This window comes from Somniosus microcephalus, chromosome 1 (assembly GCF_052327205.1).
Source record: "Somniosus microcephalus isolate GS21.2 chromosome 1, FLI_Smic_1.0, whole genome shotgun sequence".
NCBI classification, from domain to species: Eukaryota; Metazoa; Chordata; class Chondrichthyes; order Squaliformes; family Somniosidae; genus Somniosus; species Somniosus microcephalus.
In genome coordinates this window covers 407842791-407858157 of record NC_140987.1, presented here as the reverse complement: position 1 = coordinate 407858157, position 15367 = coordinate 407842791, and the positions used below count along the sequence as shown (strand labels likewise).

General features: G+C 42.7%; 1 protein-coding gene across 3 annotated transcripts in view; it reads right to left on the bottom strand.

Annotated features, from left to right (window-relative positions):
- LOC147125166 (ubiquitin-like protein 3) overlaps positions 1 to 15367 on the bottom strand; it is a 67406-nt gene that overhangs the window by 11703 nt on the left and 40336 nt on the right. For all 3 annotated transcript variants that reach the window (XM_085998499.1, XM_085998508.1, XM_085998518.1), the window contains 3 exons: positions 11230 to 11338; positions 8918 to 9004; positions 698 to 775 (listed from right to left, as the gene is read on the bottom strand). In XM_085998499.1, coding sequence (XP_085854625.1) covers positions 698 to 775; positions 8918 to 9004; positions 11230 to 11338 — 274 coding nt within the window. The remainder of the gene's footprint in view (positions 1 to 697; positions 776 to 8917; positions 9005 to 11229; positions 11339 to 15367) is intronic.

Here is a 15367-nt window from a genome sequence, read left to right as displayed (position 1 = left end):
GTAAATCGTAATGCATGTATGAAATTTTTATACCGTCTTGACTGGAGCTGTAAAAAAATTTCAGCAATACCATAACACATTGTCACAACATATCCCACCCTCAGATCCTGCTGTGCTACTTAAACAAGGCGAACTGACCACACAACTGTCCCTCTGCTACAAAGGGCCCCTCCTTCCCACATGGATGCCCTGTGTACAAGTTAATGATCTTTTCGTAAAAGAGGACTTCCTGGTAGCTTAGTTGGTAAATGCCTAGTATTGCACTGAGCCATTCAGACAAGGCGGCCCAGGTTCAAACTCTTGTCAGTGCCAAACTAGCCAATATCTGCTATAATTGACATAAGCAAGCAGTCAGGATTTCTACCCCCGTTATTCAGTGATGGCATTCGGTAAGAACACAAGTGTGGACATCAGACGAAGACAGATTACAACTTCCAAACTTGCATGTAATACCCTCCATGGTCAAACAACCTGTGGACTTCATGGACAAGGCTCACATGGGAAGAATGATTATTTCTGGCACCCAGAGCTACTGCTTTCAAGGGGCAGGGAATTAAAACAAATTCAAAAAGCAAATAAAAGTTTTACATTATCTTTAAATTTAATTAGTATTCTCCTGTAGAAAAGTGGGGAGGAAAGTATGGAAACGCTTCAATAATTTCAGTTCCCGAATACACATGAAGTGACACAACCTTACCTTGGGAATTAGGCTCTGGCAATGTCTCTCTGGCAACCAAGTGCATCACGGTCATCCTTCCAGGAGGAAGTTTCAGGGCTGTGAAAGGAGGGACAACATTTTCAGAATACATTAGCATGACAAAGATGTTATACCAGGAGGGGAAAAATTCAGTTGCTTGCGCCTCCAGAGGGTGCCAAGCAACTAGAGGCCGGGCGCGGCGATGTTTGTGCCGCTCGCGAAATTAACTAGACATTTTGCGGTGGCGCTAAACACTACCGCCATGATTTCCTGCACCGGCAGATTGTGGCGTCAGTCGAGTGCGCAACGCCCCTGACCGGATATTGAGTGGCACCCCCCTGCCTTACCGCCAGCAACGACAGGTTGAGTGGAGCGTTATCCTGTCAGAAAGGGACTAGGAGCGCTATTCAAAGGCGACCGGCTTCCTGCCTTTTTTTGTTGGTGACATTTTTGCACCACGCATTCTGAGAGAGAGAGAGAGAGAGAGAGGCTGACTGACTTCTGGAGAGATTCAACGCTGTGTGAAGGAGTTTTGAGTACTGAGCAGTACTTCGCAGGTTTATTTTGATTTGCCCTTCCTTGCTTCACCAGCGCTCTGAGGCAGCGCCTCGCCATTTGCGCCTTAAGACAGGTCTGAAGCGCCTGATTTAACGCTCCAATCACCTCCAGGGGCGATAAAAGCCAAGTTTGCTGTCGGAGGCGATAATTAGCAACGGGCGCTAAACTTTGCGCACCGCCAATAATGGCGCCCCAAATGGGGCGATACCGAATTTCCCCCCGCCAGATGTGCACAGAATTGGAGACAATCTTGCGATATGGGTTGGAAATTATTTGAGAGGTAAGAGACAGTAGGACAAAGGATATGTACTCTGATTAGATCCAAAGAGGAGTCATATAGAGTAGTCAGAAAAAATAGCAAGCCTGAGGATTGAGAGCAGTTTAGAGTTCAGCAAAAAGGACCAAGAGATTGATTAAGAGGGGAAAAATAGAGTATGAGTAAACTTGCAAGGAACATAATAGTGGATTGTAAAAGCTTCCACAAGTATGTAAAATGATAAAGATTAGTGAAGACAAATTAGGTCCCTTAGTCAGAAACGGGAGAATTTGTAATGGGGAACAAGGAAATGGCAGAGCAATTAAACAAATACTTTGGTTTTGTCTTCACAGTAGAGGACACAAATAACTTCCCAGAAATGCTAAGGAATCAAGGGTCTAGTGAGGAGGAGGAATTAAAGGAAATTAGTATTAGTAAAAAAAAACTGCTCTGGAGAAATTAATGGGACTGAAAGCTGATAAATCCCCAGGGCCTGATAATCTGCATCCGAGTACTAAAAGAGGTAGCCATGGAAATAGTGGACGCATTGGTTGTCATCTTCCAAAATTCTATAGATTATGGAACAGTTCCTGCAGATTGGATGGTGGCAAATGTAAACCCACTATTTAAAAAAAGGGAGAAAACAGGGAACTACAGACCGGTTAGCCTAACATCAGTAGCAGGGAAAATGCTAGAGTCTATTATAAAGGATGTGATAACAGGACACTTAGAAAATAGCAATGGGATTAGATAAAGTCAACATGGATTTATGAAAGGGAAATCGTGTTGGACAAACCTACTGTAGTTTTTTGAGAATGTAACTGGTAGAATAGATAAGGGAGAAGCAGTGGATGTGGTGTATTTGGATTTTCAGAAGGCCTTTGATAAAGTCCCACATAAAAGGTTAGTGTGCAAAATTAAAGTACATGGGATTGGGGGTAATATACTGGCATGGATTGAAAATTGGTTAAGAGAGAGGAAACAGAGAGTAGGAATAAATGGATCTTTTTCAGCGTGGCAGACGGTGACTAGTGAGGTACCGCAGGGATCAGTGCTTGGGCCCCAGCTATTCACAATATATATCAATGATTTGGATGAAGGAACCAAATGTATTATTTCCAAGTTTGCTGACGACATGAAACTAGGTGGGATTGCGAGTTGTGAGGAGGATGCAAAGAGGCTTCAAGGCGATTTAGACAAGTTGAGCGAGTGGGCAAATACATGGCAGATGCAGTATAAGAACATAAGAAATAGGAGCAGGAGTAGGCCAATCGGCCCCTCAAGCCTGCTCCGCCATTCAATAAGATCATGGCTGATCTGATCCTAACCGCCAATCTACTATCACAGAACCATCTCCTGAATCTAACAGAATTAGACACACGAAATAGGAGCAGGATCAGGCTACACGGCCCCTGGCAACGCTCCGCTACCCACAGGGCCATGTCCGATCCGAACCTAGACTCATGTCCAAATTCCTGCCCGCTCCCCGTAACCCTTAATTCCCTTTACTTCCAGGAAACTGTCTATTTCTGTTTTAAATTTATGTAATGATGTAGCTTCTACAGCTTTTTGGGGCAGCATATTCCATGGACCTACCACCCTCTGAGTGAAGTAGTTCCTCCTCATCTGTTTTGAAAGAGCAGCCCCTTATTCCAAGACTATGCCCCCTAGTTCTAGTTTCACCCATCATTGGGAACATCCTCCCCGCATCCACCCGATCTAACCCCTTCACAATCTTATATGTTTCAATAAGATCGCCTCTCATTCTTCTGAACTCCAATGAGTAGAGTCCCAATCTACTCAACCTCTCCTCATATGTCCATCCCCTCATCCCCGGGATTAACCGAGTGAACCTTCTTTGTACTGACTCGAGAGCAAGTATGTCTTTTCTTAAGTATGGACACCAAAACTGTATGCAGTATTCCAGGTGCGGTCTCACCAATACCTTGTACAACTGAAGCAATACCTCCCTATTTTTATATTCTATCCCCCTAGCAATGAAAGCCAACATTCCATTGGCCTTCTTGATCACTTGCTGCACCTGCATACTAACCTTTTGAGTTTCGTGCACCAGGACCCCCAGATCCCTTTGTACTACAGTACTTTCCAGTTTCTTGCCATTAAGATAATAACTTGCTCCATGATTTTTCCTGCCAAAGTGCATAACCTCACACTTTCCAGTATTGTATTCCATCTGCCAAATCTCTGCCCACTTACTTAGCCTGTCTATGTCCCCTTGCAGGTTTTTTATGTCCTCCTCACTCACTACTTTCCCTCCCATCTTAGTATCATCTGCAAACTTTGATATGTTACACTCGGTCCCCTCCTCCAAATCGTTAATATAGATTGTAAAGAGTTGGGGAACCAGCATTGACCCCTGCGGAACACCACTAGTTACTGATTGCCAGTCTGAGAATGAACCATTTATCCCAACTCTCTGCCTTCTGTTAGATAGCCAATCCTCTATCCATGCCAGAATATTACCCCCAATCCCGTGATTTTTTATCTTAAGCAATAATTTTTTGTGTGGCACCTTGTCAAATGCCTTTTGGAAGTCTAAATACACTACGTCCACTGGTTCCTCTTTATCCACCCTATATGTTACTTCCTCAAAGAACTCCAGCAAATTTGTCAAACATGACTTCCCTTTCATAAAACCATGCTGACTTTGTCCTATTAAATTATGATTATCCAAATGTCCTGTTACTGTCTCCTTAATAATTGACTCCAATATTTTACCTACTACAGATGTTAGGCTAACCGGTCTATAGTTTCCAGCCTTCTGTCTACTGCCCTTTTTAAATAAGGGTGTTACATTAGCAGTTTTCCAGTCTGCCGGGACCTTTGCTGAGTCCAGGGAGTTTTGGAAAATTATTACCAATGCATCCACAATCCCTACCGCCACTTCCCTCAAGACCCTAGGATGTAAGCCATCAGGTCCAGGTGATTTATCCGCCTCGAGTCCCATTATTTTACCGAGTACCACTTCCTTAGTGATTTTGATCGCGTTTAGCTCCTCCCCCCCTATAGCCCCCTGTTTGTCCAGTGTTGGGATATTCTTAGTGTCCTCTACTGCAAAGACTGATACAAAATATTCATTCAGTGTTTTTGTCATCTCCATATTTCCCACCATTAATTTCCCAGTCTCATCCTCTAAGGGACCAACATTTACTTTAGCCACCCTTTTTCTTTTTATATAACTATAAAAACTCTTACTATCTGTTTTTATATTTTTTGCTAATTTACTTTCATAATCTATCTTCCCTTTCTTAATCAATCTTTTAGTTATTTTTTTTGCTGTCTTTTAAAGTTTTCCCAATCCTCTATCCTCCCACTAGATTTGGCTACCTTATATGCCCTTGTTTTTAGTCGAATACTATCCTTAATTTCTTTACTTAGCCACGGATGGCTGTCTTTTCTTTTACACCCTTTTCTTCTCGGTGGAATATATTTTTTTTTTGGAAGTTGTAAAATAACTCCTTAAATGTACACCACTGATCATGTATCGTCTTACCCTTTAATCTATTTTCCCAATCCACTCAATTCCGCTCTCATACCGTCATAGTCTCCTTTATTCAAGCTTAGCACGCTTGTTTGAGATCCAACTCCAACCTTCTCACCCTCTAATTGAATATGGAATTCAACCATGTTATGGTCACTCATTCCAAGGGGATCCTTTACTAGGACATTTTTAATTAATCCTGTCTCGTTACACAGGACCAGATCTAAGGTTGCTTGCCCCCTGGCCGGTTCAGTTACATACTGCTCAAGAAACCCATCCCTAATACACTCAATGAACTCATCCTCAAGGCAGCCCTGCCCAATTTGATTTGTCCAATTAATATGATAGTTAAAATCCCCCATAATTATAGATGTTCCCTTATTATAAGCCTCAACTATTTCCTGATTGATACTCCGTCCAGAGTTGCAACTGTTCGGAGGCCTATAGACTACGCCCACTAGTGTTTTTTTCCCCTTATTATTCCTTACCTCCACCCAAACGGTTTCATTATCCTGATCTTTTGACCCAATATCATTTCTCTGTATTACAGTGATTCCTTCCTTTATTAACATAGCCACCCCACCTCCCCTTCCTTCCTGCCTGTCCTTCCTGATCGTTAAATAGCCTGGTATGTTTAATTCCCAGGCATTGTCACCCTGCAGCCATGTTTCTGTAATGGCCACAAGATCATACCCATATGTAGTTATTTGTGCCATTAACTCGTCTATTTTGTTACGAATGCTACGTGCATTCAGATAGAGAACTTTCAAATATGTTTTGTGACACTTAGTTCCTGCTTTTGCCCTTTTTATTACTTTACCTTTTACTCCATACCTTCTGCCCCTTCCTGACACGCTCTGGTTTTTAATTTTCCCACTGCTACCTAAGTCTATGACCTTCTCTGTTGTCATTTTTATTATTTGCTCTCTAGGAACCTCCCCCCCACTAGTTAGTTTAAAGCCCTCTCTACAGCCCTAGTTATATGATCCGCCAGGACTCTAGTCCCAGCACTGGCCAAGTGAAGCCCGTCCCAACGGAACAGCTCCCTCCTGCCCCAGTACTGGTGCCAGTGTCCCAGGAAGCAAAACCCATTTCTCTCACACCAGTCTTTGAGCCACGCATTTAACTCTCTAATTTTATTTGTCCTAGCCAAATTCGCTCGTGGCCCAGGTAATAATCCAGAGATTATTACCCTTGAGGTTCTGTTTTTTAATTTGACCCCTAACTGCTCATACTCCTTTAACAGAACCGGCTTCCTAGTCCTATCTACATCGTTTGTACCAACATGGACCACGACAACTGGATCCACCCCCTCCCACTGCAAGTTTCTTTCCAGCCCAAAGGAGATGTCCTTAACCCTGGCACCTGGTAGGCAACACAGCCTTCGGGACTCTCGCTCTCGGCTGCAGAGGACTCTATCTATCCCCCTAATAATACTATCCCCTACCACTACAACATTTCTATTTATTCCCCCCTCTTGAATGGCCCCCTGTTCCACGGTGCTGTGGCCAGGTTGCTCATCCTCCCTGCAGTCCCTGCTCCTGTCCCCACAGGGAGTAAGAACCTCAAACCTGTTGGACAAGAGCAAGGGCTGCGGCTCCTCCAGCTCTACCTCCTGGATCCCCGTACCTGCCTCACTCGTAGTCACGTGGATAAATGTGAAGTTATCCACTTCGGTAGGAAAAACAGAAAGGTAGAGTATTACTTAAATAGTTATAGATTGGGAAATGTTGATGTACAAAGGGACCTGGGTGTCCTTGTACACCAGTCACTGAAAGCAAACATGCAGGTGCAGCAAGCAGTTAGGAAGGCAAATGGTATGTTGGCCTTCATTGCAAGAGGATTTGAGTACAGGAGCAAGGATGTCTTACTACAGTTACACAGGGCCTTGGTGAGACCACACCTGGAGTACTGTGCACAGTTTTGGTCTCCTTACCAAAGAAAGGATATACTTGCCATACAGCGAGTGCAGCAAAGGTTCAGCAGATTCCTGGGATGGCAGGACTGTCATATGAGGAAAGATTGGGTCGACTAAGCCTGTATTCACTAGAGTTTAGAAGAATGAGAGGGGATCTCATTGAAACGTATAAAATTCTGACAGGGCTAGACAGACTGGATGCAGGGAGGATGTTTCCCCTGGCTGGGGGGGGGGGGTCTAGAATGAGGGGTCAGTGTCTCAGGATACAGGGTAGGACATTTAGGACTGAGATGAGGAGAAATTTCTTCACTCAGAGGGTGGTGAACCTGTGGAATTCTCTACCACAGAAAGCTGTGGAGGCCAAGTCACTGAATATATTTAAGAAGGAGATAGATAGATTTCTAGACACAAAAAGCATCAAGGGGTATGGGGAGAGAGCGGGAATATGGTATTGAGATAGAGGATCAGCCATGATCATATTGAATGGCAGAGCAGGCTTGAAGGGCCGAATGGCCTACTGCTGCTCCTATTTTTCTATGTTTCTATGTGACAAGTGGTGTTCCCCAGGGATCTGTACTGGGAACTCAGCTTTTCACCATATTTAATCAATGACTTAGATGAAGGAATAGAGAATTGTACATTGAAGTTGTGCAGATGGGAGCAGGAAGTTATAAAAGGGACATAGGCAGATTAAGTGAATGGACAAAACTCTGGCAAATGGAGTTCAATGTGGGTATGGGCGAGGTCATCCACTTTGGAGCCAAGAAAGAAAAATCAGAGTATTTATCTAAATGGCGAGAAATTAGAAACTGTGGAGGTGCAGAGAGATTTGGGTGTTTATGCACACAAACCACTAAAAGCTAGTGGACAAAAAGCAATCAAAAAGCCTAACAGAATGTTGGTCGTTATCTCAAGGGTGCCGAAACACAACGGGGAAGACATTATGCCTCATTTGCATAGAGCCTTAGTCAGACCCTATCTGGAGTACTGCATTCAGTTCTTGGCACCACAGCTCAGGAAAGATATATTGGCCTTGGAGGGGGTACAGCACCAATTCACCAGAATGATACCCAGGCTTAAATGGTTAAATTATTTACATCCACTTGGCTTGTATTCCCCGGAGTAAAAGATTGAGGGGTGACCTAATTGAGGTGTTCAAAAGGATTCGATAAGATAGAGAGAGAGAGATATAGAGAGAGGAGAGAGATATAGAGAGAGGAGAGAGATATAGATATATATATATATTAGAGAGAGAGAGATATATAGAGAGAGAGAGAGAGAGATAGATATATAGAGAGAGATAGATATATAGAGAGAGATAGATATATAGAGAGAGATATAGAGAGTGAGAGAGAGAGAGAGAGAGAGAGAGAGAGAGAGAGAGAGAGAGAGTGAGTGAGTGAGTGAGTGAGTGAGTGAGTGAGTGAGTGAGTGAGTGAGTGAGTGAGTGAGTGAGTGAGTATTTCCTCTGGTGGGAAAATCCAGAACAATGAGGCATAATCTTAAAATTAGAGCCAGGCATTTCAGGAGTGAAATCAGGAAGCACTTCTTCACATATAAGGGTAGTGGAAACGTGGTATTCTCTCTCCCAAAAGGCTGTGGATCATACAATCGTAGAAGCTGGTCAACTGAAATTTTCAATACGGAGATCGACAGATTTGAGAGGTAAGGGTATCAGGGAATATGTAACAAAGGTGGATAAAAGATCAGCCATGATCCAACTGAAAGCTCAAGGCGCTGAATGGCCGACTCCTGTTCATATTTACAAAGAGAATGCATCGAAAACATACAGCAGGCCTTTCAGCATGGTGAGAGAAAATCTTCACCTATCTTTCTCTTTCAGATAAAGATAACCTGCTGTGAGCTTCCAACATTTTTATATTTTACATTTCCAATTAAATTGGACAGAATGCTGGAGCAACACACTGCCCAAGCTTCCCAGAAACTTTTAAATGGCAAAAAAGCCACACAAAGTTTGTAACTTACCCCCCAAGGTGACATTTCCATGTAAAAATCTTCCTTGGTAAATGAGCCGAAGAATGTTGGGGCTACTGACCTGTTCTTCATCCCAGTCTGCAAGGGTAGCAAACAAAAATATATATTCAGCTACAAAACAGACAAATGTTTTGAAATCTCCAATTTAAAAAGTGCATTTTGTGAATCATCCAACACTTTTACTGGAGGGGAGTGCTATTTCAAAATGAAAAAGATAGCTGCAAAATCTAAATTATATTACACAAAATAAAAATTATGCGAACCACATAAAAGCACTTCTCGCTCCTCAAATCTGCAGGTTGCATTTCAGTTTCTGAATGGGATGGGTGGCTGTGCCACTGGAACCATATCGCAGTACAAGTCAGACCTTCAAGGGCAGAAGGAGGAAAATCAGAAGGAAAACAGTCTGTCAAACAACTAATGTGTTGGAGGAGGAATGAGGTCTTAATTTTTAAAACCAGAAACAGAAGGAAAAGGGGATATGGGAGGATGACAAGGGGGACATTAATAGGAAGGTTGAGAAATATGCCTACATTTTTTTTTACAATAGGACTCCTCTGATGAAACTGCACTATCCAGTAAGATTCTGAGCCATGCATACTAGAAGGTCCCAGGTTTGATTACTTCCTGATCACCATGTAGCGACCCATACTATTAAGGGTGATAGGTAGGGTGGAAATCAAATTTGGCTGTAATGTCCCCCCTTGAATAACCTGATGACACTTGCTGTACATTTCACACATGAAGAATGGCTACTGCAAAGGGTCACCCCCTCAAAATGATAGACATGACAGATGGTGGCATATTAAGAATCAACTCAATAGGTACAAGAATAGATACACAATCCTGTTTTTCTCCCCTTGGAAACCCAACTTCTATTAACAGGTAATAGCTCTGGGTAATGTTGGCAGTTATCAATTGGACTGGTTGCCACCCAAGAGATTAGGATTTGTAACACTTGTGTGGAAATATGAAATGGAGCATATTCAATAGAGCTGGTAATTTCCCACTTGATCTTTGTGCTCATCTCTTTATGGCCACCTCGGGCTTATGCTAGGACTTGCCTCAGTTCTATGCATATTCTTAACATGCCAGCCCTTTTAAAAACTTGTTTCTAAATCAGTTCCCCTGCAGGACCACTCTACCTGTTGCCTTGTAGAGTTGCAAGAAAGTGAAAAATCCTAGCCCCCAGTGACAGGTCTACCGCGCTAGGTTCTCTCAATAAGCCAAGCTGGTTGGTCAATCACCAACAATGCATTGAAGTAATGTGAACATGCCTGTCTCAGATGCTTAAGAGTTTTCCTTGGCACCAAAACCACTGAGCAGCATTAGTAGAACCCATTTGCTTATGTTTCATCACCCACTTTCCAACCGAAGAAAAGGCGTGCTAAACAATTACTCAAAAGCAATAGTATAGAATTTCTAGTATTATTTTCTAATAAATCTGTAGTGAGGATATCAAAGCTGTTAATCCTTCAATGTGATCCGACACAAAAAGACATTCAGTGCTTCTTAAAAATGTCTCATCTTCTGCCTCCTAGGCTCGAAATACACCAATCTACATTTTCATCCTCCACACTGAGGGGAGTTGAGAATTTTTTTCACCCACAGAATGGTGGGAGGGTTGGAGGGTTGGAACTCACTGCCTGAAAGGGTGGTAGAAGCAGAAACCCTCATCACATTTAAAAAGTACTTGGATATGCACTTGAAGTGCTGTAACCTACAGGGCTACGGACCAAGAGCTGGAAAGTGGGATTAGGCTGGATAGCTCTTTCTCGGCCTGTACAGACATGGGCTGAATAGCCTCCTTCTGTGCTGTAAATTTTTATGATTCTAAAATTTCTATGATTCTATGACTACAATCTTACTGAATTGAAGACTCATGCACCACCTTGCACTTTAGCTCACTCTTCCCAAGGATCTCAAAACTATGGAATTCCTTAACCTGCCCCTTTTCCTATAAGCTTTTGAAACCCAAATGTGGCGTCACCAAACCAGCATTTCTTGATTTATTCTATCTGCTCTCCTAATGTCTTCAACCTTGGTGGTATTCTGGGCTTTCAGCATTGATCCTTCATCTTGGTTTCTTAATTTTAAAGTAAGATTTGTACAAAAACAAAATTGCTCCTCACGCGCAAAGCACTGAAAAATTATTTCAGGGCAATAAATCATGAAATCCTGAACCATGGGAGCAAAGCTAGAGCAGTTCATCAAGTTAGAATCAGCACTCTGGAAGGTGTCACCCCTAGAGAGCTAGTACATTTACTATCACAAAAACCCCGTGGAATATCTAAGACACTTACCCATGGGCCAGTTTTCATAGACATGTTTGGCAATATCCGCAGCAGAATCATTCGGTGAAAACACAAACTCCTGTGTCTTCCCACTAACTAAAATAAGGCGCAGGTTTACCTGTGGGCAACAGAAATGAGAGGAAGAAATGAATTGGTGGCTAAAGACAGAGCAAAGCACAATAGCCAATGCAGCCTGAAACAATATCCCACACAGACCACCGGAGCCTGTAAGCCTCAGTAAACATTTCTGCAAGATTCATCATGGACGAAAATTAAAATATTTCTCGCCAGACACCCGGATAGCTCAGAGTGCACAACTGCACAGTCCACAGTGCAATTGAGCTGTACAGATGAAGGTGATCCTTGGTCTGTACCGAGTTAGCTAATCTCAGCCAGTGATGTTAGTTACAGTGATGTTAGTTAATCTCAGTGAGTGATGCTGTAGATGGATGACAATTGGCCTCACTGATGTGGGCTAGGCATTTTGGGGGGGTTGGGGGGGCGTGGAAGAGAATCAGCCAGGATTCCTGCTTCCAATTACCATCCATTGAATGCTAGGAGATACAAATGTACATTTATGGATGACAGGGAAAAACAATCAGCCATAATGCACCCCCCACAATGGTTAAGTAACCTGCTGAGATTTGTTGTCTAAATGGCAAATAACCACCGAGCAGCCAACAGTTGTAGAACCCTATCCCTGCATGTCTCAGTGATGTCAAGAAAAGTGAATAAAAACACACATCCCTCGAGAAAAACACACATCCCTTGAGAAAAACAAAGTACCTTTGTGATCAACAAAATTATTTGCAATAAGTCCAAACACAATACATAGTGAACATATTTTCCAGGAAAACCACACATTAAACAAACTGAGACACCTTTTAGCCACACAAAGAAGTCTTGAGGAAAATGTACCCAAGTGACACGATGTTAATTCAATATTTACACAGGAAATGCTGACAGTAGCCATTAAACAGTAATGGTTCCTGCAGAGCTCTGCTGGAAGCATAATGAGTAAGGAATACTTGAGGGCTGACAGTAAAGTAAAATTTGCAAAACTTTTTGATCCTTGGAAAGATACCAGAGAGCAATTCTACAGTATGAAAAAAACACGATTTATTAAGATAGGAACATAGAAGACAGAAACTATTTGGATCAGTGAATTTGGTTGCCTTTTACACAGCTGTCTAGGAGCGGAACCTGAACAAGCGGTCAAAGGGAGAGATTTCCAGGTTAAATTATTAAAAGGTACTTTAAGGTACACTGTAATCCTGAAATATCAAAGGGGTTCAAATAATTGATGTGGAATGTAACCCAAACAAACAGTTACCAAGCAGATTTCAACAGCAATTAGCATTTATATAACACCGTTAATATAGAAAAACACATCCCATGGCTCTTCAGAGACAAGGAAAAAAAGATACAGAGCAAAAGGAGGAGGGTGACAAAGCTTGGTCCAATAGGTGGGTTTAAGGAGTGTCTTAAATAAGGAGGGAGGTGTGCAGGTGGAGGGTTTAAGGGAGGGAATTCCAGAGTATAGAGCCTAGGTGGATGAAGGCATGCCCGTCAACAATGGGGCAGAAAAAAGTCGGGGCGGGGGGGGGGGGGTGTGCACAAGGGGCCAGAAAGTCAGAGGGGAACCTGGTCCAGGATAGGATAGGAACAGCAGAGTTTTGGATGAGCTGAAGTTTACAGAGGGTGGGGGACATGAGAGAGGCCAGAAGTATATTGAAAGAATTAGATATGGGGGTGACAACAGCATGCTGAGGGTTTCAGCAGCAGATGGGCTGCAGCAAGGGTGGAGGTGGAAGTTGGCAGTGTTTGTGATGGTATGTATATGGGGTTGAATTGAACCGAGACTTCAGTCTGGTTCAGCCCGAGACAGCGAGGGATGAATTCAGTGGCATGGGTACGTGACAAAGGCCAATGTTTAACTTGGAGAAATTGAGGCTCATCCATGACTGGATACTGGGAACAACAACAACTTCAAGAACTTGCGAGGAAAAGGAAGTTGGAGATGGAGTGGCAGTTTTCCAGGACAGAGGGTGGGTTTATTGAAGGGGGTATAATGATGGCAATTTTGAACGCGAGAAGACGGAACCATTTAAAATGTTAGCTATCATGGGATCTAAGGAACAGGAGGTGCGTCTCATGGACAAGGTGAGCTTGGAGAGGGCAAGCAAGAGGATGGGAGAGAAAGCAAAATGGAGGATTGGGGTTAGGGAAAGGAGAGAAAGCAGCAGAGGTAGCTAAATGAATGGTCCTAATCTTCATGAGAAAGAAGTTCAGGAGTTCCTCAAACTTCTTGTTGAAGGCGAGTGTTTAAGGAGACACTTGGTAGTGGAGAAAAGTGGCTGGGGTTATTTAACTCTCTAGGATGATCTTGGTAGGGTACAGTTTTGATAGGGAGGGTGAGAATGCTAGGAGATACAAGAGCAAACTCATGAGGATGTTCTCATCAACAACAACTTGCATTTATATAGCACCTTTAATGCAGAAAAATGTCCCACAGTGCTTACTTCTTCAAATTTGCCACCATGTCGGTGGGGAAATTCTGGTCTTTACACACTCCCACGATCACAAGATACTTACGGATGAGGAAGAATAACTTCCTGATATCAGTCCTAAAATTGCCTTTATGACTTCAAATTCTGAGGGTAGAACAAAGGGCCACAGGTTCAAAGTAATAACAGAATGGAGGAGGTAAGTCCTCTTTAACAGTGTCAGTTTGGCTCCTGCAAGCCAGAAGGCCGTGGGTTCAAGCCCCACTCCAGGATTTAAACACATAGGCCCAGAAAATCCTCAGGCCTGGGATCTGGGTAATTACACCAGGTGTATCTGAATGCACGCAGCATTCGTAACAAAATTGACGAGTTGACGGTGCAAATAACTACACATGGGTATGATCTGGTGGCCATTATGGAAACATGGCTGCAAGATAATCATGACTGGGAACTAAACATACAAGGGTATTTGACAATTAGGAAGGACAGACAGGAAGGAAAGGGAGGTGGGGTTGCTATGTTAATCAAGGATGGAATCACTGCAATAGTCAGAAATGATATTGGGTCAAAAGATCAGGATAGTGAAATAGTTTGGGTGGAGATAAGGAATAAGAAGGGGAAAAAGTCACTAGTGGGCGTAGTCTATAGGCCTCCTAACAGTTGCAACTCTGTTGGTTGGAGTATAAATCAGGAAATAGTTGGGGCTTGTAATAAGGGAACAGCTATAATCATGTGGGATTTTAACTTTCATATTGACTGGACTAATCAAATTGGGCATGGCAGCATTGAGGAAGAGTTCATAGAGTGTATTAGGGACGGGTTCCTTGAGCAGTATGTAACTGAACCAACCAGGGGGCAGGCAATCTTAGATCTGGTCCTGTGTAATGACAGGATTAATAAAAAATGTCCTAGTAAAGGATCCCCTTGGAATGAGTGACCATAATATGGTTGAATTCCAAATTCAGTTTGAGGGTGAGAGAGTTGGATCTCAAACCAGCGTACTAAGCTTAAATAAAGGAGACTATGAAAGTATGAGAGTAGAATTGACTAAAGTGGACTGGGAAAACAGATTAAAGTGTAAGACGGTACAAGAGCAGTGGTCTACATTCAAGGAGATATTTCACATCTTTCAAGATAAATATATTCCACTGAGGAAAAAGGGGAGTAAAAGACAGCCATCCGTGGCTTAGTAAAGTAATAAAGGATAGTATTCGACTGAAAACAAGGGCATATAAATTAGCCAAATCTAGTGGGAGGATAGAAGATTGGGAAGCATTTAAAAGCCAGCAAACAATAACTAAAAGATTAATTAAGAAAGGGAAGATAGATTATGAAAGTAAACTAGCAAAAAATATAAAAACAGATAGCAAGAGTTTCTACAGCTATATAAAAAGAAAAAGGGTGGCTAAAGTGAACGTTGGTCCCTTAGAGGATGGGACCGGGAAACTAGTGGTGGGGAACATGGAGATGGCAAAGACGCTGAACAAATATTTTGTATCAGTCTTTACAGTAGAGGACACTAAAAATATCCCAACACTGGACAAACAGGGGGCAATGGGGGGGGGGGGGGGTGGGAGGAGCTAAACACGATTAAAATCACTAAGGAGATGGTATTCAGTAAAATAATGGGACTTAAGGCG